The sequence below is a fragment of the Hylobates moloch genome, unplaced genomic scaffold (assembly GCF_009828535.3).
Source record: "Hylobates moloch isolate HMO894 unplaced genomic scaffold, HMol_V3 SCAFFOLD_12, whole genome shotgun sequence".
Taxonomy (NCBI): Eukaryota; Metazoa; Chordata; class Mammalia; order Primates; family Hylobatidae; genus Hylobates; species Hylobates moloch.
Genome location: NW_026652287.1, coordinates 39,903,432 through 39,928,235, shown reverse-complemented (window position 1 = coordinate 39,928,235; position 24,804 = coordinate 39,903,432). Strand labels below are relative to the sequence as shown.

At 47.9% G+C, this 24,804-nt stretch overlaps 1 protein-coding gene across 1 annotated transcript in view; it reads right to left on the bottom strand.

Moving 5' to 3' along the window:
* Window positions 1-24,804, bottom strand: part of VAV1 (vav guanine nucleotide exchange factor 1) — an 88,868-nt gene that overhangs the window by 13,404 nt on the left and 50,660 nt on the right. The window contains exons 2-22 of the mRNA XM_032169450.2: window positions 24,346-24,462; window positions 23,036-23,094; window positions 22,857-22,925; window positions 22,415-22,523; window positions 22,230-22,325; window positions 19,138-19,206; window positions 18,853-18,956; window positions 17,560-17,659; window positions 16,089-16,184; window positions 15,774-15,842; window positions 15,552-15,638; window positions 15,364-15,449; window positions 14,484-14,616; window positions 12,190-12,299; window positions 11,112-11,213; window positions 10,801-10,898; window positions 10,693-10,715; window positions 10,473-10,518; window positions 7,849-7,985; window positions 7,379-7,444; window positions 651-682 (exon numbers count right to left, since the gene is read on the bottom strand). Coding sequence (XP_032025341.1) covers window positions 651-682; window positions 7,379-7,444; window positions 7,849-7,985; window positions 10,473-10,518; window positions 10,693-10,715; window positions 10,801-10,898; window positions 11,112-11,213; window positions 12,190-12,299; window positions 14,484-14,616; window positions 15,364-15,449; window positions 15,552-15,638; window positions 15,774-15,842; window positions 16,089-16,184; window positions 17,560-17,659; window positions 18,853-18,956; window positions 19,138-19,206; window positions 22,230-22,325; window positions 22,415-22,523; window positions 22,857-22,925; window positions 23,036-23,094; window positions 24,346-24,462 — 1,808 coding nt within the window. The remainder of the gene's footprint in view (window positions 1-650; window positions 683-7,378; window positions 7,445-7,848; window positions 7,986-10,472; window positions 10,519-10,692; window positions 10,716-10,800; window positions 10,899-11,111; window positions 11,214-12,189; window positions 12,300-14,483; window positions 14,617-15,363; window positions 15,450-15,551; window positions 15,639-15,773; window positions 15,843-16,088; window positions 16,185-17,559; window positions 17,660-18,852; window positions 18,957-19,137; window positions 19,207-22,229; window positions 22,326-22,414; window positions 22,524-22,856; window positions 22,926-23,035; window positions 23,095-24,345; window positions 24,463-24,804) is intronic.

The following is a 24,804-nucleotide window of genomic DNA, read 5'->3' as shown; positions in this document are numbered from 1 at the left end:
TGAAGAAAAATAAAAAACAACCATGCATCTTAGAACAGATTAAATGTAGTAATAACAACAGCTAATGCTGTATAAAGTCCTCATTATGTGTCAGGACCAGGACCAAGCACTTGTCAGACTCATTTACGCCTCCTAAAAGCACTATGAAGTAGATACTGTCATTAAGCTATTTTCCAGAGAGGAATGCTGAAACAGAGAGAGGTTAAGTTACCGGCCTAAGGTCACGCAGCCAGGTAAGCTGAGGGTCAGAATTTGAATCCAGGTCAGCAGGCTCCAAAAGCCACACTGTAAACCTCCACCCCTATATGCTTGACATGCTATAGGTGCAAAAGAAACAAACAAACAAAACAAAAAATCCTACAAAAACAACTGGAACTGTTATTGCCATCACCACCATCATCATTATCATCATCGTCGTCATCATCATCGTAACCGTTTTCCTTCCAACGAGACCATCATCTCCCAAGGTCAGGGACCCTCCTTTGTCTGTCCCATCCCCAGCAGCCCCCAGCCCAGAGCTAGATTCAGAAGTCGGTGCTCAGGGATCTCAGAATGGCATAACTAATTGGCTCAGAGGTTCCTCCCATACCCAGCCTGGAACCCCAACCCAGAAACCTCTCATTGAAACAAAAATAAATGTTTCTACTCACCAGAGATGAACAGACAAGTCCTGAGGAGGGCCCTAAGAATACAGAGAGACACCCCGACTTAATGTAAAGACCCCAGCGTGACAGCAGAGGGCAGGGCACTTCATTCATTCATTCATTCATTCACTCATTCCACTTGCGTTTAGTGAGTGCCTATTATGTGCCAGGCACTGTGGTACTCATTGGGGATAAAGTCCCAGAATCTCGGGGTAGAGACTGTCCCAGTATCATATAAAGCAGGGGTTGTCTTCCCAGCAGTTTATCATAACCCTCAAGTCAAGAATGGTTTTTACATTTTTAGATGGTTGGCAAAAATCAAAAGAATTTTTTTTTTTTTAGGGACAGAGTCTCACTATGTTGCCCAGGCTGAAGTGCAGCAGTATGATCACAGCTCACTGCAGCCTCCATCTCTCAGGTTCAAGCGATCCTCTCACCTCAGCCTCCCAAGTAGCTGGGACTACAGGCACGCACCACCACACCCGCTAATTTTTAATTTTTTAAAAAATTTTGTGGAGATGAGGGGGAGGGTCTCCCTTTGTTTCCCAGGCTGGTCTTAAACTCCTGGCCTCAAGTAATCCTCCTGTCCTGGCCTCCCAAAGGGCTGGGATTACAAGCATGAGCTACCATGCCTAGCCAAAAGAATATTTTTGGGATTGTGAAGATTATATGAAACTCACCTGTCAGTGCCCATGAATTATGCTTTATAGGAACATAGCCGCATCTATACATCATTTACAGATTATCTACAGCTACTTTTGCACTACAAGGGCAGAACTGAAGAGTTGCAAAATAATATAGGACCCTGGAGGGTGAGCATATTTACACTATTCTTTGGCTCTTTACAGAAAAAGTTTACCAACCCTCATCTAAATACGGGTGAAAGTGCTCACTTTCTTTTTCATTTTATGTATTTATTATTTATTTATTTTTTTTGAGACAGAGTTTTGCTCTTATTGCCCAGGCTGGAGTGCAGTGGCGCGATCTCGGCTCACAGCAACCTCCGCCTCCCAGGTTCAAGCGATTCTCCTGCCTCAGCCTCCTGAGTGTGTTACTGGTGTGTGTCACCACACCCGGCTGATTTTGTATTTTTAGTAGGGATGGGGTTTCTTCCATGTTGGTCAGGCTGGTCTGGAACTCCCGACCTCAAGTGATCCGCCCGCCTCGGCCTTCCAAAGTGTTGGGATAACAAGCGTGAGCCACCGCGCCCCGCCTAAAGTGCTCACTTTCACTACCTTAAAACAATTAGGACAGCTACTATAAGGCAAAAACAAATCAACAAACAAAACACAAAGTAGCAAATGTTGGCAAGGATGTGGAAAAATCGGAACACTTGTGCATTGTTGGTGGGAATGGAAAATGGTGCACTATGAAAAACAGTATGTGGAGGCCGGGCGCCGTGGCTCAAGCCTGTAATCCCAGCACTTTGGGAGGCCGAGGCGGGCGGATCACAAGGTCAGGAGATCGAGACCATCCTGGCTAACACGGTGAAACCCCGTCTCTACTAAAAATACAAAAAAAAATTAGCCGGGCGTGGTGGCGGGCGCCTGTAGTCCCAGCTACTTGGGAGGCTGAGGCAGGAGAATGGCGTGAACCCCAGGGGGCGGAGCCGCAGTGAGCCAAGATCGTGCCACTGAATTCCAGCCTGGGCGACAGAGCGAGACTCCGTCTCAAAAAAAAAAAAAAAAGAAGAAAAAGAAAAGAAAAACAGTATGTGCCGGACACGGTGGCTCACGCCTGTAGTCCCAGCACTTTGTGAGGCCGAAGCAGTCGGATCACGAGGTCAGGAGTTCAAGACCAGCCTGACCAACATGGCAAAACCCCATCTCTACTAAAAATACAAAAAATTAGCCAGGCGTGGTGACGCATGCCTGTAATCCTAGCTACTTGGAAGGCTGAGGCAGGAGAATCGCTTGAACCTGGTAGGTGGAGGTTGCAGTGAGCCGAGATCGTTCCATTGCACTCCAGCCTGGGGACAGAGCAAAACTGCCTATCAAAAAAAAAAAAAAAAAAAAGGAAAAGAAAAATAGTATGGTGGTTCCTCAAAACATTAAAAACTAGAACTACCATATGACCCAGCCGTCCCATTTCTGAGTATATACCGAAAGGAACTGAAAAGCATGGATTTGAAACGATATTTGCACACCCATGTTCGTAGCAGCTTTATTCACAATACGCAAAAGTTGAAGCAACCGGCCGGGTGCGGTGGCTCACGCTTGTAATCCCAGCACTTTGGGAGGCCGAGGCGGGCAGATCACGAGATCAGGAGATCGAGACCACGGTGAAACCCCATCTCTACTAAAAAAATACAAAAAAAAAAAAAATATTAGCCAGGCATGGTGGCGGGTGCCTGTAGTCCCAGCTACTCGGAGAGGCTGAGGCAGGAGAATGGCGTGAACCCGGGAGGCGGAGCTAGCAGTGAGCCGAGATTGCGCCACTGCACTCCAGCCTGGGTGACAGAGTGAGACTCCGTCTCAAAAAAAAAAAAAAAAGTTGAAGCAACCAATTGTTCATTGACAGGAAAACGGATAAACAAAATACGGTATATGCATACCATGGAATATTAGCCTTAAGAATTAAGAAAATTGCCCGGGCACGGTGGCTCATGCCTGTAATCCTAGCACTTTGGGAAGCCAAGGAGGGTGGGTCACTTGAGCCCAGGAGTTCGACACCAGCCTGGGCAACATGATGAAACCCCCGTCCCTACAAAAGAATACAAAAATTAGGCAGGGCATGGTGGCTCACGCTTGTACTCCCAGCACTTTGGGAGGCCAACGAGGGCAATCACCTGAGGTCAGGAGTTCGAGACCAGCCTGGCCAACATGGTGAAACCCCGTCTCTACTAAAAATACAAAAATTAGCTTGGTGTGGTGGTGCATGCCTGTAATCCCAGCTACTCGAGAGGCTGAGGCGGGAGAATCGCTTGAACCCAGGAGGCCGAGGTTGCAGTGAGCCAAGATCGCACCATTCCACTCCAGCCTGGGCAACAAGAGCGAAACTCCACCTCAAAAATTTTTTAAAAAATACAAAAATTAACCAGGCATGGTGGCACATGCCTGTAGTCCCAGCTACTCAAGAGGCTGAAGTGGGAGGATCACTTAAGCTTAGGAGGTCAAGGCTGCAGTGAGTTAAAATTGCACAACCACTGCACTCCAGCCTGGGTAACAGAACCATACCCTGTCTCAAAAATTAAAAAAATAAAAATAAAAAGGCCGGGCGCAGTGGCTCACGCCTGTCATCCCAGCACTTTGGGAAGCCGAGGCGGGAGGATCACAAGGTCAGGAGATCGAGACCATCCTGGCTAACACGGTGAAACGCCATCTCTACTAAAAACACAAAAAATTAGCCAGGCATGGTGGCGGGTGCCTGTAGTCCCAGCTACTTGGGAGGCTGAGGCAGGAGAATGGCGTGAACCCGGGAGGCGGAGCTTGCAGTGAGCCGAGATTGTGCCACTGCACTCCAGCTTGGGCGACAGAGTTAGACTCCATCTCAAAAAAAAAAAAAAGAAAAAGAAAATTCTGACACATTCCACAACATGGGTGAGCCTTGAATACATTATGCCAAGTGAAACAAGCTAGACACAAAGGACAAATACTGTGTGATTTCACTTAGATAAGGTACTTAGGATAGGAAAATCCATAGAGCTGGAGAGTAGAATGTGAATGTCAGGGGCTGGGAGAGGGGAATAGGTGGTTGCTGTTTAACAGGTACAGAGTGCTGCAAGATGAAAAGTGTCCTGGAGATGATGGTGGTGATGATGGTGGCAAAACACCGTGAATGTACTTAATGCCACTCAACTGTACCTTAGAAAATGGTTATGTTGGCCAGGCGTGGCGGCTCACGCCTGTAATCCCAGCGCTTTGGGAGGCTGAAGCAGGGGGATCACTTGCACCTAGAAGTTCGAAACCAGCCTGGGCAACATGACAAAACCCCGTCTCTACGAAAAATACAAAAAATTAGCCAGGCATGGTGGTATGCACCTGTAGTCCCAGCTACTTGGGAGGCTGAAGTGTGAGGACCACCTGAGCCTGGGAGGCGAGGCTGCAGTGGGCCAAGATTGCACCATTGCACTCCAGCCTGAGCAACAGAGTGAGATCCTGTCTCCAAAAGAAAGGTTACATTGTTAACTTTTATGTTCTATATATTTTGCCATAATCAGAAATAATAATAATAAAATGAATGAGGAATCACCACCTCTATCTAGTTCTAAAACATTTTTATCACTCCAAAAGAAAATACCATACCCAGCCGGGCATGGTGGCTCACGCCTGTAATCCCAGCACTTTGGGAGGCCGAGGCAGGCAGATCATTTGAGGTCAGGAGTTCTAGGTCAGCCTGACCAACATGGTAAAATCCCATCTCTACTAAAAATACAAAAAATTAGCCAGGCGTGGTGGTGCACGCCTGTAATCTCAGCTACTCAGTATTCCCAATTTTTCATTGTAATGGTCAGTTTTATGTTGTGCAAATTTTACCTCAATTTTTTAAAAGAAAAAAGAGAAGGATGTTCTATGAGAGGATTGCATGAGCCCAGGAGTTCAAGACCAGCCTGGGCAACATAGTGAGACCCCATCTCTAAAAAAAAAATCACACACAAAAAAATGGCTGTGGCCGGGCGCAGTGGCTCACACCTGCAATCCCAACACTTTGGGAGGCCGAGGCTGGCGGATCACAAGGTCAGGAGTTTGAGACCAGCCTGGCCAACATGGTGAAACTCCATCCCTACTAAAAATACAAAAATTAGCCAGGCGTGGTGATGGGCGCCTGTAATCCTAGCTAGTCAGGAGGCTGAGGCAGGAAAATCACTTGAAACCGGAAGGCAGAGTTTGCAATGAGCCGAGATCACCCCACTGCACTCCAGCCTGGGAAACAAGAGTGAAACTCCATCTTAAATAAATAAATAAATAAAGCTGAGCATAATGGCTGGCATCTGTGGTCCTAGCTACTCAGGAGGGTGAGGTGGGAGGATTGCTTGAGCCCAGGAGGTCAAGGCTGCAGTGAGTTAAAATCACACCATTGCACTCCAGCCTGGGTGACAGAATGAGACCCTCTCTCTAAAACAAAAAATTAAGAGATCGATAGAATAGATGGATACATAGGTAATAGGTAGATGGATAGATGACAGATGATAAACAGACAGGTGATAAATAAATGATAAATGAATAGATGAGAGAGAAATTATAATAAATAGGTAATAGACAGATAATAGATGGTTAGATAGGTAGGTGAAAAATAGAGAGGTGATCGGTGAATAGATAGATGATAGATAACACACAGACAGATGATACATAGATAAATGGTAGGTGGATGAATAGATCATGAATGTATTGATAAGTAGATAGACAGATGATAGATGATAGATGATGGATGGATGGATGGATGGATGGATAGATAGAAGAATTGATTGATGAATGGATGGATTGATGGGTAGGTACATGGATAGATAGATAAATAGATAGATAGATAGATAGATAGATAGATAGATAGATAGATAGATAGATAATAAATGGGTAGATAGGTGACAGGCAAATAGATGATAGGTAAATAGATAGATGATATACAGATAAATGATGGATGCATGGATAGATAGACAGATAGCTAGCTAGATAGATAGACGGATAGCTAGATAGCTAGCTAGCTAGCTAGATAGATAGATAGATAGATAGATAGATAGATAGATAGATAGATAGACAGACAGACAGATGAGGGCAGAAGGAACAACTCTTCCTTGCAGCAGAACACCAGCTAATAAATTTGGAAAGAATGATGGAGTTGGAAACTCCTGTTGTAACTTGACAATGGAGAAACCATAGGAACAAAAAAATTTTTGATAAAATTTTTGGGGAAATTGGCAACATTTAAATACAGACTATGAATTAAATAATAATGTAATGTCAATGTTGAATTTTGTGTCTTTTAAAATCTTGCTCTGGTTATGTACAAGAAGGCTCTTGCTCTTAAGAAGTATTTAGGGGTAAAGGGGAACGTCGTCTGCAAACTCACTTTTAATTCTTCCAGGAAAAATAAATACTATGTGTGGGTAGAGAGAGGAAATGACAGAGCAAATGGAACAAAACAGTAACAGGACTGATGAAACTGGGTAAAGGCTACACGGGAGCTCTTTGCATTATTCTCATAACTTTGCTAGAAGTCTGAAATAATATAAAGTTAAAACCAATACTGGAGAGAATTTCCCTCTGCAGCCTGTGAAGTGGACAGTGGGGTCATTTGCTGTGAATGAGGTAGGGGGCGTCTGAGGTTGGGGAGAGAGGAAGAGATGTGAAGTCATCATGAAGAGTGAGGCGTCCACCGAGCAGAGAACACTGGAAGAACAGCAGAGGCTTGGGCAGACAGGTGTGTCCACCAGGAGCAGGGCAAGGACACAGGCAATGGAGGCCACAGTGCTCTCACAGAACTCAATTCAGTGTCTCAGAAGGAAGCAAGGGGCAGGCCCACCTTCTAGGTCCCTGCTTCTTCCTCCCTACCATACTCATGTAGGAAGGAAAGGACCTTTACACAAAAATGATCAAAGAGAAAAAGATCAATCATTGTTTCCAGGGTGGCCCCTCTCTGGGCTCAGTTGGTGGGGTGGGCAAAGCCTTGAGTTGGAGAAAGACCTGCCGTGATGGGCAGCCCCCTCCCCAACTCCACAGGTGTCTTTCCAAGTCTGCCCATCCTCCCAGGACCCGCCCTGGACCCCTTGCCCTTGTTCCATTCAGACTTGAGGCACTCACATGGACGTAGGGCTTCACCCTGTTACAAGGAAACCAGCCAATTTCATTAGTAGATGTATTCCTGCCCTAAACACCCAGGAGACAAAAACAGGAACAGAGAGGTTATAGGATCCATAACCCCATCCGCCATCTAAACCCATAACCCTACACATGGATCCTGCCCCATCACTCATGTGCGTGTGTGTGTGTGTGTGTGTGGGTGTGTCCATCTCTCTGCTCAATGGTCACTCTGCTTGTCCATGTATCTCAGGATGGCCTGGAGAGCCCAGAGAGGTGATAATGAGTATTAACTTCCTGGGAAGATGGCCCGCTCAGAAAAGCCATGCCCAGAAATCTCAGTCTACCTACCCCACTCCCCAGGCATCACCTCCAGAGCACGGTGGAACTATGACCCAACTCCCTGAGACCACATGAATCCATAACCCTACACTTGGGTCCCACCCCATCACTCCTGTGGCCCCAGCCTGTACCTCCCACCAGTTCTGTTCAGCCTCAGCCTTCGTGAGCTCCACAATGTCTCCAGGGTTGAGCCGTAGGAAGGGTCCAATGGCTCCAGGGGGTGGAGGAAGCCCGTAGTATTCCTGAAACACCTCCATCTTGGGCAGACCTGGAGGACAGGGTACAGGAGTACAGGGTGGTTGGCAGTCAACTTTCAACCCTGAATCTTGCCACCCTCCAGAATGGCTAAAATTTTTCTTTTTAGACTGGCAATACTAAGTGTTGACAAGGAGGTGGAGCAACTGGAATTCTCACTCATTGCTGGTGGGGATACTCTTTGGAAAACTATTTGGCAATATCTACTGAAGCTAAACATCGTACCTACTCTGTAACCCAGCAACCCAAGAGAAATGAAAACATATGTCCTGGCTGGGCACGGTGGCTCATACCTGTAATCCCAGCACTTTGGAAGGCTGAGGCAGGAAGATCACCTGAGGTCAGGAGTTCGAGACCAGACTGGCCAACGTGGTGAAACCCCATCTCTACTAAAATTACAGAAATTAGCCGGGTGTGGTGGTGGGTGCCTGTAATCCCAGCTACTTGGGAGGGGCTGAGGCAGGAGAATCACTTGAACTCCCAGGAGGCAGAGGTTTCAGTGAGCTGAGATCATGCCACTGCACTCCAGCCTGGGCGATGGAGTGAGACTCTGTCTCAAAACAAAACAAAACAAAAAAACAAACAAACAAAAATGTCCTTCAAAAGTTGCAGCTTTATTCACAATATCCCAAAACTGGCAACCAACCAAATGTCCTCAATAGCTTGATCAATCAATAAACAAATTGTGATATCATCACATAATGGAATACCATACAGCAATGAAAAGGAACAAGCTGTTGCTACAGGCAATCACATCAATGCATCTCACCGTCATTATGTCAGATAAAAGAAACCAGATGAAATAAGCAGGTGCTATATGATTTTATTTATAGAAAACTCAAGAGCAGACAAAATTAATCTATGGTGATAGAGGTCAGGTGATAGAGGTTCCCTATGGGAGATAGGTGAGTAGCAGTGCTTTCTGATAAAACTTTCTGTGGTGGTGGATATGTCCAATATGGTAGCGATTAGCCACAGGCAGTTACTGAGAACTTCAAGGCTAATGCAAGTAAAAAAATTTTTAAGGTGATTTCATTTTAATTAATTTATATTGGACAGTGCAGTTCTGGAGGGATGGAAATGTTCTATATTTTTATTTGATTGTTGGTTGCATGGATAAAATTTATTAAGTCATATACTTAAGATTTATTGATTTTTACATATTTTAAAGTATGTATTTCCTCTCTCAATAAAATACATGTATGTGTGTGTGTATATATATGTATATATATATATATATTCTATTGTACAAAGGACACTTGGGTTGTTTCTAATTTTGACTGTTGCTAAGAAAGCTGACTGACTATTGCTAATTATATAATAAGTAATAGTAAGAAGAAAACATACCCATTCATAGATTTCATATATTTATTTTTTTATTTTCTTGAAACAGGATCTTGCTCTGTTGCCCAGGTTGGAGTGCAGTGGCGTGATCACGGCTCACTGAAACCTTGAAATCCTGGGCTGAAGCAGGAACCCCGCTAATTTTTAAAAAATTTTTTGTAGACACAGGGTCTCGTTATGTTGCCCAGGCTGGTCTCAAACTCCTGGCCTTGGCCTCTCAAAGTGCTGGGATCACAGACATGAACCACCACACCTGACTTATGTTATATGTTTATACGTCATATAAATGGCATATAAGTGGAACACTCCTGCCTCTGCACTCTAGCCTGGGATACAGAGCAAGACCCTACCTCTAAAAATAAAAAAAGATATATTATATATATAAAATATATTTTAATAACTATATATTATTTAATATATATTTTATATATTATTGTAATATATTATTAATTATTACATTATTATGCATCAATTAAATATTAATATATTATTAAATAATATAATGTATTGTTATTTTTATATATTTAATAAAAATACATATATTTTTAAATTTTTTTTAATTAAGGCTGGGCACGGCGGCTCATGCCTGTAATCCCAGCACTTTGGGAGGCTGAGCAGGCAGATCATCTGAGGTCAAGAGTTTGAGACCAGCCTGCCCAACATGGTGAAACCCCGTCTCTACTAAAAATACAAAAATTAGCCGAGTGTGGTGACATGTGCCTGTAGTCCCAGCTACTCGGGATGCTGAGGCAGGAGAATAACTTGAACTTGGGAGGTGGAGGTTGTAGTGAGCCAAGATCGTACCACTGCACTCCAGCCTGGGTGACACAGCAAGACTCCGTCTCCAAAAATAAATAAATTAATTAATTAAAATAAGCACATACTGTATGATTTAATTTATATGGTATGGCTGGGCAATGTCGCAAGACCCCATCTCTATTAAAAAAAATTAAAAATTAGTCAGGTGTGGTGGTGTGCACCTGACTTCAAGCAATCCTCCGGCCTTGGCCTCCCAAATTGTTGGGATTACAGGTGTGAGCCAGTTGCACCCAGCCCACTGTGGCTGTTAATATGATCATGGAGATCTGTCCCCGGGTCAACATCAATAGAGATGAATTTTCCTCCTGCCCCCACACAGCACCCCCTGCCAACTCACCCAGCTCATTCCTCTTTTTGTCCTGAGCCCTGCGATGTAGTTTGTCCTGGAAGGAGAAGCAAAGAAAGCCTGTCTACCTATGCCCAGCCTGGGGGCTTGTAGGCCCCCTCATTGTCCTCACCCCACAAAGGATCATGCCCAGTTCCGGGATGTCCTGGGTCCTCCCCGCACTGTCACCCATTATTTGCGGTGCACAGGAAGGACCATGGGAAAGTCTTACCTTCTTCATAGTTCCTGGGAAATCTATGGAAGGGTAAAGGAAATGGTGAGAATGGGAGATCCTCCACAGAGAACCAAGCTCACCTCCCAGCCTCCCTCCCACTCGTACCTTGCCCATGTCGGCCACATGGAGGGACCCTCCCCAGACACTCCTTGTGTGCAGGTGCCCGGCACCGATGGCAGCGGTAGCCCTGATAGAAGGTACCTCTGAGATGCAGGGGACACGTAAAGAAGAGTGAGTGACCTTTACAGACAGAGCCAAATATTCTGCTAAAAACATAAAGGGACCCCTTGGGTTCTCTTTAGATCGGGAGAGTGACGGAGAAGCAGAAGATCAAAGTAGGGACCCCCCATCTCCCAATTTAGGGGACCAACTACTGGAGGACCCCAGGATGCAGGACCCTCCTCCCAGATTCTCACCTAAGCAGCATCTGACAGGCCCTGCAGGACGTGGTCTCCTCAAAGGAGAACATCTGGAAGTCATGCCCGTTGGCAGCGGCATTCTCCGGGTAGATGTTGGAGCTGACAGGGGAAAATTAGAAAAAAAAAAAAGGTCAGTATTTTATTCCTTTTTATGGCCGAATACTATTCCATGGTATGAACAGACCACATTTTGCATGTCCACTCATTCGTCGATTGATGTTTGGGTCGTTTCCACCCTTTGGCCACACTGAATCGTGCTGCCATGCACATTGGGAGAAAGAGAAAGCAGGTTAGGAGTTTCCAGGGGCTTCGAGAGTGGGGAATTGGGAGTGAATGCTTAATGAGTATGAGGTCTCCTTTGGGCTGATGAGAAGGTTTTGAAACTGGATAGAGGTGATGGTTGCACAATACTGTTAGTGTACAAAATGCCATACGATCGTACACTTTGAAACTGTTAGATTTTTGTTGTGGAAATTTTGCCTCATATAAAAAGGAGAAGGAAAAGGAGAAGACAAAAGTGGAAGAGGAGGAAGAGGGGAAAAAGAAGGAGGAGGAGGAAGAGGGGCAAAAGAAGGAGGAGGAGGAAGAGGAAGAAGAGGAAGAGGAGGAAAGGGAGGAGGAGGAAGAAGAGCAGGAAGAGGAGGAAGAGGAAGAAGGGGAGAAAAGGGAGGAGGAGGAAGAATAGGTGGAGGAGGAATAGGAGGAAGAGGAAGAGGAGGAAGGAGAGGAGAAGGAAGAAGAGGAAGGGGAGGAGGAGGAAGGAAGAGGAGGAAAGGAGAAGGAGAAAGAGGAGGAGGAGGGGCAGGAAGGAAACCAGGAGGATGAGAAGGAAGAGGAGAGGAGAAAAGGAAGAGGAGGAGGAAAGGAGAAGAGTCTGGGCTGGTAGCTGCACACAACCCCTGCATTCCAAGGATGAAGACAGCCTTGGGCCTGTCCCTCTTATTTCCCAAATGAAGAGACTGCGGTTCAGAGTGGTCCCACGGCATGTCAGGACAGAGTAGGGACCAGAGCACGTTCCTCCTTCCCAGCCCCTGCCCCTCTGCGGACAGAAAGAGGGAGGAAGACGGGGACTCACATGGCCATCTCAAACTGCTCCATCCACTTCTTCTTCAATTCTCTTGTCTTGAAGAACAGCTCATAGCCCTGGGCACCTTGGTCCTCGATCAGGAGGAACATGTGGCTCCACTGCAGGGAAGCAGAGCTCAGACTGAAGGCACTGCCCCTGCAGAGGGTGGGAGCACACACCCACCCACCCCTCCCTCTGTAAGGAACAGGCAAGCCCATGACAGTCGCTATGCCCCTAGCACCATGCATGGTTATCCTTGTAAAAGGGCTTTCTAGGATATCCAAATAAACAACCATAAACCCAAAACCACACACGCATGCGTGCACACACACACACACACACACACACACCCCTTTGCAGAAGCACACACCAGACACAGCATGTCACTCATCATTGATTTGTCTGTTCAACAAAGCATTGGTGCAGCGCCTGCTGAGAAACAGACACTGCTAGGAGCTGGGGACAAAGCAGTGAATAGGATGTGGTCCCCAGAGCTCCAGCCTGGTAGGAGAGACGGATGCTGTAAGCAGGCAGTTACAAGACAGCAACTGGCTCCTCAAGGGAGGCACAGGTTGAGAAATAGAGAAGCCAGCGGGGAGCGGTGGCTCACACCTTTAATCCCAGCACTTTGGGAGGCTGAGGTGGGCGGATCACGAGGTCAGGAGTTTGAGACCAGCCTGACCAATGTGGCGAAACTCCGTCTCTACTAAAAATAGAAAAAAATTAGCCAGGCGTGGTGGCGGGCACCTGTAATCCCAGCTACTCAGGAGGCTGAGGTAGGAGAATCGCTTGAACCCAGGAGGCGGAGGTTGCAGTGAGCCGAGATCATGCCACTGCACTCCAGCCTGGTGACACAGCGAGACTCTGTCTCAAAAAAAGAAATAGAGAAGCCACAGACCAGAGCACAGGGGGGAACTCCAGGGGAAAAACTAAAGTGAAGAGTTCACAGGAGAAAAAGCAGAAGGAAGTAAGGAAGAGCCGAGAGGGAGAGGGGTCTCAGTTCAAATGTCACTTCCACGGAGAATGTCCCTGAATAATGGAGGTAAGATAGCTCCGCCTCCCACCCTCACCTACCACAGCCACATCTCCTGTTTTATTCATTTATTTTTTAATAGAGACAGGGTCTCACTCTGTGGTCCCAGCTGTAGTGCAATCATAGCTCACTGCAGCCTCCAACTCCTAGCCACAGGCAATCCTCCCACGTCAGCCTCCCATGTAGCTAGGGCTACAGGCATGTGCCACCAAGCCCAGATAAATTTTTTTTTTTTTTATGTTTTGTAGAGATGGGGATCTCCCTATGTTGCCCAGGCTGATCTCAAACTCCTGGGCTCAAGCGATTCTCCCACTTCGGCCTCCCAAAGTACTGGGATTACAGGCATGAGCCACTGCACCCAGCCATCTACTTTTCTTTGTAGAAAGCATCCCATAAGAATGCAAGTACCATACAAGAAATAAAATAAGCCGGGCACAGTGGCTCACGCTTGTAATCTCAGCACTTTGGGAGGCCAAGATGGGCAGATCACTTGAGGTCAGGAGTTTGAGACCAGCCTGGCCAACATGTTGAAACCTCGTCTCTACTAAAAATACAAAATTTAGCTGGGCATGGTGGTGGGTGCCCGTAATCCCAACTACTCAGGAGGCTGAGGCAGGAGAATTGCTTCAGCCTGGGAGCCGGAGGTTGCAGTGAGCTGAGATCGTGCCACTGCACTCCAGCCTGAACGACAAAGTAAGACTGTCTCAAAAAAAAAAGAAAAGAAAAAGAAACAAACAGACAAACAAACAAAATGAAAACTCCTGCTTTCCATTTTAGTCCTAGTGCCCAGAAGAGTGCCCTGGATATAGTAGGTGCTCAATTTAAAAACTGTTGAGTGGGCTCACACTTATAATCCCAGCACTTTGGGAGGCCGAGGCAGATGGATCACGGGGTCAAGAAATCGAGACCATCCTGGCCAACATGGTGAAATCCCGTCTCTACTAAAAATAGAAAGATTAGCTGGGCGTGGTGGTGTGTGCCTGTAGTCCCCACTACTCGGGAGACTGAGCCAGGAGAATGGCTTGGACCCAGGAGGCGGAGGTTGCGGTGAGCCGAGATTGCGCCACTGCACTCTGGCCTGGCGACAGAGCGAGACTCCATCTTAAAAAACAAAACAAAACAAAACAAACAAACAAAAAAAACACCTGTTGAGTGGATTAACACACACTTCCATGTAGATATAGTCTGGCAAACAGGCGCATGCCCAAGTGGAGAGGGCTAAGCTGCCGACTGCGTGGAGGACCCCATAGTTCTGGCGTCAAAGCCCCACCTTCTTGTTGTCTCGGTCTCCTGAAGAGTCATCCCGAACCTGGAAGCTGTGCAGGTTCACAAAGTCCTTGAGGTCATAGGAGTCTCCCCGGCGCTTACAGATGAGCAGAGCTTTGTCGAGCAGGAAGGCGTACCTGGAAGGATGGATAAGGCATTCCTGTCTGGCTCTTCCCAACTGTACCCATCAGCTCTCTGACCAGTTCCTCCACATCCTGATCCCACCCTGCCCTTCTCCTCCTCCTTGGCCAACTTGGCCATGCCCACCTTTCCATCCTGACTTCACCCACGTGATCCGCCTTGGCCCTACTGCCTGTCAGTCTTCGTTCCACCCATACCCCTCGCTGGCCCTGTCCTGCCTGTCCATCAAGGCTCCACCGCCTTCTCTGGATGGGTCTACCACCTGTCTGTCTAGAAACCTTGCCTCACCCCCACTCAGGTCCCTCCCCAAATTCATCTTAATTCCACCTACAAGTCTACATAAGAACCTGGCCCCACCCCTACCCAGGCTCCACCCCAGACCTGTGTTGATTCCACTCAACTGCCTATCTGGAAACCTGGCCCCATCCCTACCCAGGCTCCACCGCAGATATGGTTTGCTCCACTCACCTACCCATCTAGGAGCCTGGCCCCCACCTTGCCCAGGCTCCACCCAGATCTGTGTTGACTCCACCCACCTGCTCATCTAGGAGCCTGGCACCATCCCTGCCCAGGCTCCTCCCAGATCCGTGTTGACTCCACCCATCTGCCTATCTAGAAGCCTGGCTCCGCCCCTGCCCAGGCTCCACCCAGATCTGTGTTGACTCCACCCACCTGCCCATCTAGGAGCCTGGCCCCACCCCTTTGCCCAGGCTCCATCCCAGATCCATGCTGACTCCACCCACCTGTCCATCTTGGAGCGCCGTTCCACCGAGGTGATCTTGAGCTCCCCGTCGATCTTGGGCCGGCCATAGTGAGCCAGAGACTGGTCCTATGCAGCAGGCAGGGGGTCTAGCAAGGGTCTCCCAAGAAAGGAGCCAGACACCCTCCCCACGTGGCCACACCCCTGGTCCACCCGGCTCCACCGCCTCACCAGATTCTCAATGGACAGCTGGAAATTGGTGATCTGCCGCAGTGTCTCGTTGTCTCGCTTGACCTCGTTCACGCACTGAGCCAGGTCCTGGGGAGGGGGCAGGGGTGAACCTGGTTCCCCAACAGCCGACCCAGGCTCCTACCTAACCCCGGCTAGAGGATCAGCCTCCCACCAGGAGGGTGTCCGCAGCAGGTGAGTCACCAGCACCCTACACCCACTCACCCTCATGGCATCCAGGGCCAGCCGCAGGTTCTCCTTCTCCATCGCCTCCTGCGTGTGTTTCACCAGCTCCTGAGAGAACCAAGACGTCAGACGTCACCTGGGCCCCTCCCCTTCTCCCTGGGGGGAGGGCCTTCCAAAATGCTAGCTCACCAGCTCCTGCATCGTACTGCTGACCCTGGAGGCTGAGACAGGACCCCAGTGACCCATCCCTGAGCGTCCTAGAGACCCAACCCCCGGAAGCCAGCCCCGTCCCCGCTTTTATAGACACAGGAGGGTAGGTACGTGGAGCCCACGCCTCAGGGATGTGCCCGGCACCTGGAGAAGGAGGTGATACTTGAGAACTCGCTGCATAGGTACCATCAGCAGGTCCCGCAGGGTGAACCTCCCGTTGTTGGCTCGCTGAGAACATTCCTGGGGAATCAGAGAACCATGGGGAAACTGAGGCAGGTCCCAGCAAGAGCCAGTTGCAGGGTGGGTGCAGATAGATTTGAATAAATACGTGGGCAGCTCTCCACCCCAGAGCTGTGGGGATTTTTCTAGAGGCCAAAGCATCATATCTGCCCCCAAGGAAACAGGGAAAGGACTCCATGAGGTGGGGGCAGCTTGAGAACCACTGGAAGGAACTTTGGGAGGCCGAGGTGGGAGGATCACTTGAGGTCAGGAGTTCAAGACCAGCCTGGCCAACATGGGGAAATCCCGTCTCTGCTATGAAAAAAAAAAAAAAAATAGCTGGCGTGGTGGCGGACTCCTGCAATCCCAGCTACTCAGGAGACTGAGGCAGGAGAATTGCTTGAACCCAGGAGGCAGAGATGGCATTGAGCTGAGATCACACCACTGCACTCCAACCTGGGTGTCAGAGGGAGACTCCATCTCAAAAAACAAACAAACAAACAAACAAACAAACAAAAGCAACGGGAAGAGGCTGGGCACGATTGCTCACTCCTGTAATCCTAGCTCTTTGATTGAGAGGCTGAGATGGGTGAATCACTTGAGCCCAGGAGTTTGAGACCACCCTGGACAACATGGTGAAACCCTATAACTAAAAACAAAACAAAACACAAAAATTAGCCAGGAATGGTGGCATGCATCTGTAGTCCCAGCTACTCAGCAGGCCAAGGTAGGACTTGGGAGGATTGCTTGAGTCCAGGAGGTCGAGGCTGCGGTGAGTTATGATCATGCCACTGCACTCCAGCTTGGGGGACAGAATGAGACCCTGTCTCAAAACAAACAAACGAACAAACAAAAAACACTGGAATGTGGCAAATGCTGCCTGGGATAGAGGTCTATTATTCTGCCTGCTGAGGGGGGCTGGAGATGGGGAGAGGGACAGGTCTGGAGAGCCCCCCTCCTCACCACCCCTGCCCTGTCTGTGTTTCCACCAGACAAACAGATCCAGGTTGAAGTTCAATTCAAGATCAGGTTCAGCCTGGGATCAGGGGTTGGTTGGAATTGGGGTTCAGTGAGAAGTGGGAGCTCAGCCCAGACTTGGGGTACAATCAGTGCTAGGGCTCAGCCCAGGGCTGGGGTTCAGTGTGAGATCAGAGCTCACTTCAGGGTCAGGACTTCACCCTGATGTCGGGGGTCAGCCCAGACCCAGGGCCAGCCCATTTCTGTTCTTCTCCATTTCCTCTGCTTGGCTGGCTAGTACCTCGCTCCCTGGTCCTTTGATGGATCCCTGGCTGGGCTGCAGCAGAAAGTGGACCCTCTGCAACTCAGTGTCCTCCCTGCTGCCCCCAGGGCCTGCGGAGGAGTGGGAGAGGCCCCCCAGAAGTGGTCCGGCCCCCACCTCCAGCTTCATCTGCACGTCCTCCCGGGCTGCGGCCACACGGTCCAGGTGTTTGCTGGCTGACTCCACCTGGCTGCAGTAGCGGCCATAGACGAGGAACCTACAGGGAGAGGACAGGCCACCAGGTAAGGGTGGCTGGCATCAAGGTCGGGCAGAGGCTGGCGTCAGCCCTGGCCTTGCTCTTTCCAGCCAGAGAAGAAACGTGAGTCTCAGTTTCTCCATCTGTGAAATGGGCATAACAATAGCATCTCCCACGTGAGGCTATTGTAGCATTATCTCATTTAATGCTGCAGTAATTTCACCATAGTACCTGGTATTGTCTCTGCCCAATGTTTATTTATTTTATTTTATTTATTTATTTATTTTTGAGACAGAGTTTCACGCTTGTCACCCAGGCTGGAGTACAGTGGTGCGATCTCGGCTCACTGCAACCTCCACCTCCCGGGTTCAAGTGATTCTCTTGCTTCAGCCTCCCGAGTAGCTGGGATTACAGGCGCCTGCCACCAGGCCTAGCTAATTTTTGTATTTTTAGTAGAGACGGGGTTTTGCCATGTTGGCCAGGCTGATCTCGAACTCCTGACCTCAAGTGATCCGCCCTCCTCGGCCTCCCAAAGTGCTGGAATTACAGGCATGAGCCACTACGCCTGGCCTATTTTTATTTTTGAGACAGAGTCTTGCTCTGCTGCCCAGGCTGGAGTCCAGTGGTGTGATCTTGACTCACTGCAACCTCCAATTCTCAAGCAATTCTCTTGAGTAACTGGGATTACAGGCGCATGCCACTATGCCCGGCTAATTGTTTTTTGTATTTTTAGTTGTATTTTAGTTGTATTTTTAGGCGATGGAGACAGGGTTTCACCATACTGGCCAGCCTGGTCTTGAACTCCTGACCTCAAATGATCCACCTGCCTCAGCCTCCCAAAGTGCTGGGATTACAGGCATGAGCCACCACACCTGGCCAATGTTCCTTCATTTAACAAATACTTATTGAGCATCTACTATGTGCCAGGCCCTGTGTGCATCCCTATAGTCAACCCTCACCACCAGCCTAGGAGGCACATTCCTGTGACCCACTGATGTACAGATGAGGAAGCAGAAGCACAGAGAGGTTAAGTGACTACCCAGTGCCACACAGCAGAGCTGGGGATTGAACCAGAGATGGGCAGCCCCTCACCCGTGAGCACACAGCACAAAGTCCTCCCCGTCCAGTGGTGTCTGAGGGTAAGATCTCTCGAATGCCCAGCCTAGGCAAGGCAGAGTGACCCTAGAGCTTCAGTCTGGCCAGCCGGGTCTCACCTCTCCTTGTATTTGATGAAGACCTGGTAGAGATTGGCTGCGCCAGGGGTGCCCAGGGCTTCCTTCATCTCCTTTAGGAAGTGAGTATGAACACGAAGCAGGTCCTACTCGGAAGGAAGGGTCTGGGCTGGGACCAGAGCCCAGGGCTCAGGGGGCCAGGTAAGAAAGGGTCACCCACCCGCCCCATGCTGCTCAATTCCCAACCCCCGTAATCCAGGGACAGGTAGGGGCAGCAGGTTATCCGCACTAGACAGACCCAAGAGGGCTGGGGATCAGCTGGCTCACCTCAATGTTGATAAAGATTATCTCAATGTCTTGAGGTTTCAGGAACCGTTGCAGGGGCTTCAAGAAATGCTGCCGGGAAGGGAGAGAAAGATGACGGAAGATAAGATTCCCTCCTCCAGACCAGTCTCAGAGAGACAGGGGAAGGAGACAGAGAGAGGGAGATAAAGAGAGGGAGCGTGTCCACACAAAAACTTGTACAAGAATGTTCACAGTGAAATTATTCATAATAACCCCAAAGCGGAAACAACCAAAATGCTTATCAATGGGTGAATGGGTGTTTAAAATGTGGTCCGGCCAGGCACGGTGGCTCACGCCTGTAATCCCAGCGCTTTGGGAGGCTGAGGCGGATCGATCACGAGGTCAGGAGTTCAAGACCAGCCTGGCCAAGATGGTGAAACCCCGTCTCTACTAAAACTACAAAAATTAGCTGGGCATGGTGGCAGGTGCTTGTAATCCCAGCTACTCAAGAGGCTGAAGCAGGAGAATCACTTGAACCTGGATGGCAGAGGTTGCAGTGAGCCGAGATCATGCCACTGCACTCCAGCCTGGGCGACAGAGTGAGACTCTGTCTCAAAAAAGAAAAAAAAATGTGGTCCATCCATACAATGGAATATTATTCAGCCATGAAAAGGAATGAAGCTCTGACACAGGCTACAACGTGGATGAACCTTGAAAACACTGCTCAGCAAAAGAAGCCAGACACATATAAACCACATATTATGTGATGCCCTTTATATGAAATGTCCAGAAGAGGGCAATCCACAGAGACAGGGAGTAAGCTCGTGGTTGCCATGGGCTGGGGGAACATAAGAGATTGAAGGGGAACAGCTAAAGAGTTTGGGGTTTCTTTGGGAGATGATGAAAATGTTCTAAAATTAAGGCCAGGAGTGGTGGCTCACACCCGTAATCCCAACACTTTGGGAGGCCAAGGCAGGAGGATCACTTGAGACCAGGAGTAGGAGACCAGCCTGGGCAACATAGCAAGACCCCATATCTACAAAAAAAAAAAAAATAAAGAATTAAGCAGGGCGTGGTGGCATGCACCTGTAGCCCCAGCTCCTCAGGAGGTTAAGGCAGGAGGATCACATGAGCCCAGGAGTTCGAGGCTGCAGTGAACTATGATCGTGCCACTGCACTCCAGCCTGGATGGGAGAGCGAGACCCCATTTCAAAACAAAACAAATCAAAACAAAAGAAACAAAAAAGATCAAAACAAAACAAATGAAAATCTTCCAAAATTAGACAGTGGTGATGACTGCATAATCTTGTGTGTATGCCAAAAACCATTGAACTGTATACTCTAAATGGGTGGATTATATGTATATTAATGAAATCTCAATAAAGCTATTTTTAAAAGAAATAGAGAGGTGAGGATACAGAAAAAGACTGAGCCTGGGATAAAGAGCTACAAAGGAGAGAATGAAACACGGAGGAAGAAAGTAGCGAGAGGAGACTCAGAGGGAAAAAGAGACAGAGTGAGAGATAAAGAGAGAGACAGAGAGACAGGAGGAAGAGGCCCAGTGCAGCCTCCCAAAGGGCTTGGATCACAGGAGGATTGCTTGAGCCCAGGAGTTTGAGACCAGCCTGGGTAGCATAGCAAAAAAATATATATATAATATATATTTTTATATATATCTTATATATGCTTTATATATATCTTTAAATAACGATATATATCTTTAAAAGATAGATATATAAGCCAGGCACAGTGGCTCACGCCTGTAATCCCAGCACTTTTGGAGGCCGAGGTGGGCAGATCACTTGAGGTCAGAGTTCGAGACCAGCCTGGCCAACATGGCGAAACCTCGTCTCTGGGCCGGGCGCGGTGGCTCACGCCTGTAATCCCAGCACTTTGGGAGGCCGAGGCAGGTGGATCACAAGGTCAGGAGATGGAGACCATCCTGGCTAACACGGTGAAACCCCGTCTCTACTAAAAATACAAAAAATTAGCCGGGCATGTTGGCGGGCGCCTATAGTCCCAGCTACTTGGGAGGCTGAGGCAGGAGAATGGTGTGAACCCGGGAGGCAGAGCTTGCAGTGAACCGAGATCGCGCCACTGCACTCCAGCCTGGGGGACAGAGAAAGACGTCGTCTCAAAAAAAAAAAAAAAAAAGAAACCTCGTCTCTATTAAAAATACAAAAATTAGTTGAGCATGGTGGTGCATGCCTGTAATCCCAGCTACTTGGGAGGCTGAAGCAGAAGGATTGCTTGAGCCTGGTAAGCAGAGATTGTAGTAAAGCGAGAGCATGCCATTGCCCTCTAGCCTGGGCAATGAGAGAGAAATCCTGTCTCAAAAAAAAAAAAGATAGATAGATAAAGAGATATATCTTATATGTATATAAGATATATAAAGATATATATCTAATATGTATATAAGATATATAAAGATATATATCTAATATGTATATAAGATATATAAAGATATATATCTAATATGTATATAAGATATATAAAGATATATATCTAATATGTATATAAGATATATAAAGATATATATCTAATATGTATATAAGATATATAAAGATATGTATCTACATATGGATATATATCTGGTATATTAAAAATATATATCTATATAAAAAGATATATACCTATATCAATATATCTACATATTATTTATATGTCATATATTTATATATTGTATATATTATTTACATATAGCTCTATATAAAAAACTATATATTTTATGTCTTATAAATATCATATATCATATATTTATATTTTATACACATTATATGTTTATATTTATATATTTATATACTTTGTATATATTTATATATTTTCTATTTATGTATATGTTTAATATATCTATATTTTTTAATTTTGTATTTATTTTGTTTGGTTTTTTTTTTGGCTGCTCCTGCAGGCAGTGTCCTATATTTTATATATATATATATATATATACGTCAGACTCATATTTATATATACATATGTAAGTCAGAGAAACTCAGAGACGGAGACAGTCACAGAAAGGAAAAGCGATGGGGGCAGGAAAAGCCTCAGTTGCCCAGAGCGGCCGGACAGGTGGACGTGCACCTGCCGGCTCAGCTCCCGCGCATGCGCCTGGCAGGCGCTGGGTGGGAGGCACCCACCTGCTGGATGGAGCCCAGCGTGTCCGTGTACTTCTCCTCCGTCTGCTGGATCTCCCGCAGGCAGCAGCAGCGCTTGTCATACTCTGTCATCTTGGGCTGAGAGCGAGCGGAGAGGCCGGTGTTGGGAGGCCTGGGGCTGCCCCCCGCCCGCGCCCTCCCCAGGCCCGACCCTCCACCTCACGCACCGGCATGGACACGGGCTCTGAGCGCATGAGGTCCTCATAGATCTCGTCGCCTTCCGCCTCCTCATTCTCCACGCAGTCATACAGGTCCTCATCCTCCTCCACCGTGTCGCTGTGGGTTGTGAGGTCAGGGATCCCTCGGACCTCTCCCAGATCAGAGCAGGGTCCCCTCAGACCCCAGGGCAGGGCTTTGTCCCCTCAAGACTCCCAGGGTGGGACCTCAGACCCCAAGGGCAGGCCATGTCCCCCAAGACCCCAGGGCAGCACCATGTCCCCCAAGACCCCAGGGCAGGGCTGTGTCTCCCCAGACTCCCAGGCAAGGTTGTGTGCCCCAGACACCAGGGTATGACCTTATTTCCCGGAGGGCAAGGCCATGTCCCCTCAGACCCTCCACCCCCAGGACGGTGCTCCAGTGAGCTGTACGGCCACAGGCCTGAGCACTCACTCGATCTGGTCGGACAGGCCACTGTAGATGTCTTCATCACCTACACTCTCCTCCTCGGTGGGGAAGGGCCTGGGGGGTCAGGAGGGTGTGAGCCAGGGGCCTGGGAGCTGGGTAGAAGTGGGGCTTCAGGGAGGGAGAGGACTGGGGCTAAATGGCCCAAGGCCCAGGTGGTTACTCACATGATCCCCCTGTTCTGGGCGATCGGGGTCCAGGACAGAGCAGACAGAGTGTAGATGACCTGTGACGGGGCAGTGGCCACTCAGTGAGCCCCTCATACACCCCCACGGCAGAACACAGCTTCCAGCTGCAAGACTGTCTGAGGCGCTAGACTCCATGCCTCTTGGGAGCCTAATTCAGGATTTTCTCTACCTCCCATTCCCATACCATCGTTCCCTCAAATGAGCCCCACCCTTTGCTCCTTTCTTTCTTCCTTCCTTCCTTCCTCTTTCTTTTTCTTTCTTTCTTTCTTTCTTTTCTTTCCTTCTTTCTTTCCTTCTTTCTTTTTCTTTCTCTTTCTTTCTTCCTTCCTTCCTTCTTTCTTTCTTTCCTTCCTTCTTCCCTTCTTTCCTTTCTTTATTTCTTTCTCTTTTTCTTTCTCCCTTTCTTTCTTCCTTTCTTCCTTCCTTCTTTCTTTCGTTCTTCCCTTCTTTCCTTCCTTTCTTTCTTCCTTTCTTTCTTTTTCTTTCTCTCTTTCTCTTTCTTTTTCTTTCTTTCTTTTTCTTCCTTCCTTCTTTCTTTCTTTCCTTTCTTCCTTTTCTTTCTTTCCTTCTTCCTTTCTTTCTTTTTTCTTTCTTTCTTTTTCTTTCTTTCTTTCTTTTCCTTCCTTCCTTCCTTCCGTCTTTCTTTCTTTCCTTCCTCCCTTCTTCTCTTTCTTTCTTTCTTTTCTTTCTTTTCCTTCTTTTTCTTTCTTTTAACAGAGTCTCACTCTGTCGCCCAGGCTGGAGTGCAGTGGCACAATCTCTGCTCACTGCAACCTCAGCCTCCCGGGTTCAAGTGATTCTCCTGCCTCAGCCTCCCAAGTAGCTGGGACTACAGGCGCCGGCCACCACACCTAGCTAATTTTTTGTATTTTTAGTAGAGACAGGGTTTCACTGTGTTATCCAGGGTGGTCTCGATCTCCTGACCTCGTGACCCGCCCACCTCACCCTCCCAAAGTGCTGGGATTACAGACGTAAGCCACTGCGCCCGGCCCTCTATCTTTCTATTTAATCCTCATAGCCACTCAGAGAGGGCAGGGTGATAATATTCCCATATTTCAGATGAGAAACGGGGGGCTCAGAGAGGCACAGCCACATATCCAAGGTCACACGCAAGTGTCAGAGTGGGAACTGAAACCCAGTTCCACGTATACCAAGCCAGTGCTATTTGCACCTTGTATATGGCCTGGTCTGGCTTGTCTGCCTGTCCCGACAGCCCTTAGCTTGCCCAGTGTAGATGTCAATGGAAATGAACTGAAACTCGGTCTTTGGGCTTCAAGTGCCCAGCTCACCTTGCCAAAATCCTGCACATCGAAGAGGTCAAAGGCTTCAAAGAGCTCGCTCCGCTTGAGGCCGAACTTCTCACAGCAGGTGGACAGGAAGGTTCTAATGTTCTTAAGGCACAGGAACTGTGAGGAGACAGAGAAATGAGGGTGGGGGAGGATGAAAGGGCAGGGGAGAAACTGACCCCCAGGCCACCTGGCTTGGGGACTGGTGTGGAGGGGAAATGAAAGCACAGACCCCCTTCCATAAAATTGCATTCTCTTCTGATAAAGATTAAGCTGTGCCTCATCCAGATCTATGCTCTGAACGTTTTTGTTCACTTAAAATTCACAAAAGATAAAATTAATCACTAACAGTTAAACAAATGTGGTATATCCATACGATGGAATATTATTCAGCCATAAAAAGGAATGAAGCACTGATTCATACTACAATGTGGATGACCTCAAAAACATTTTGAACTACTC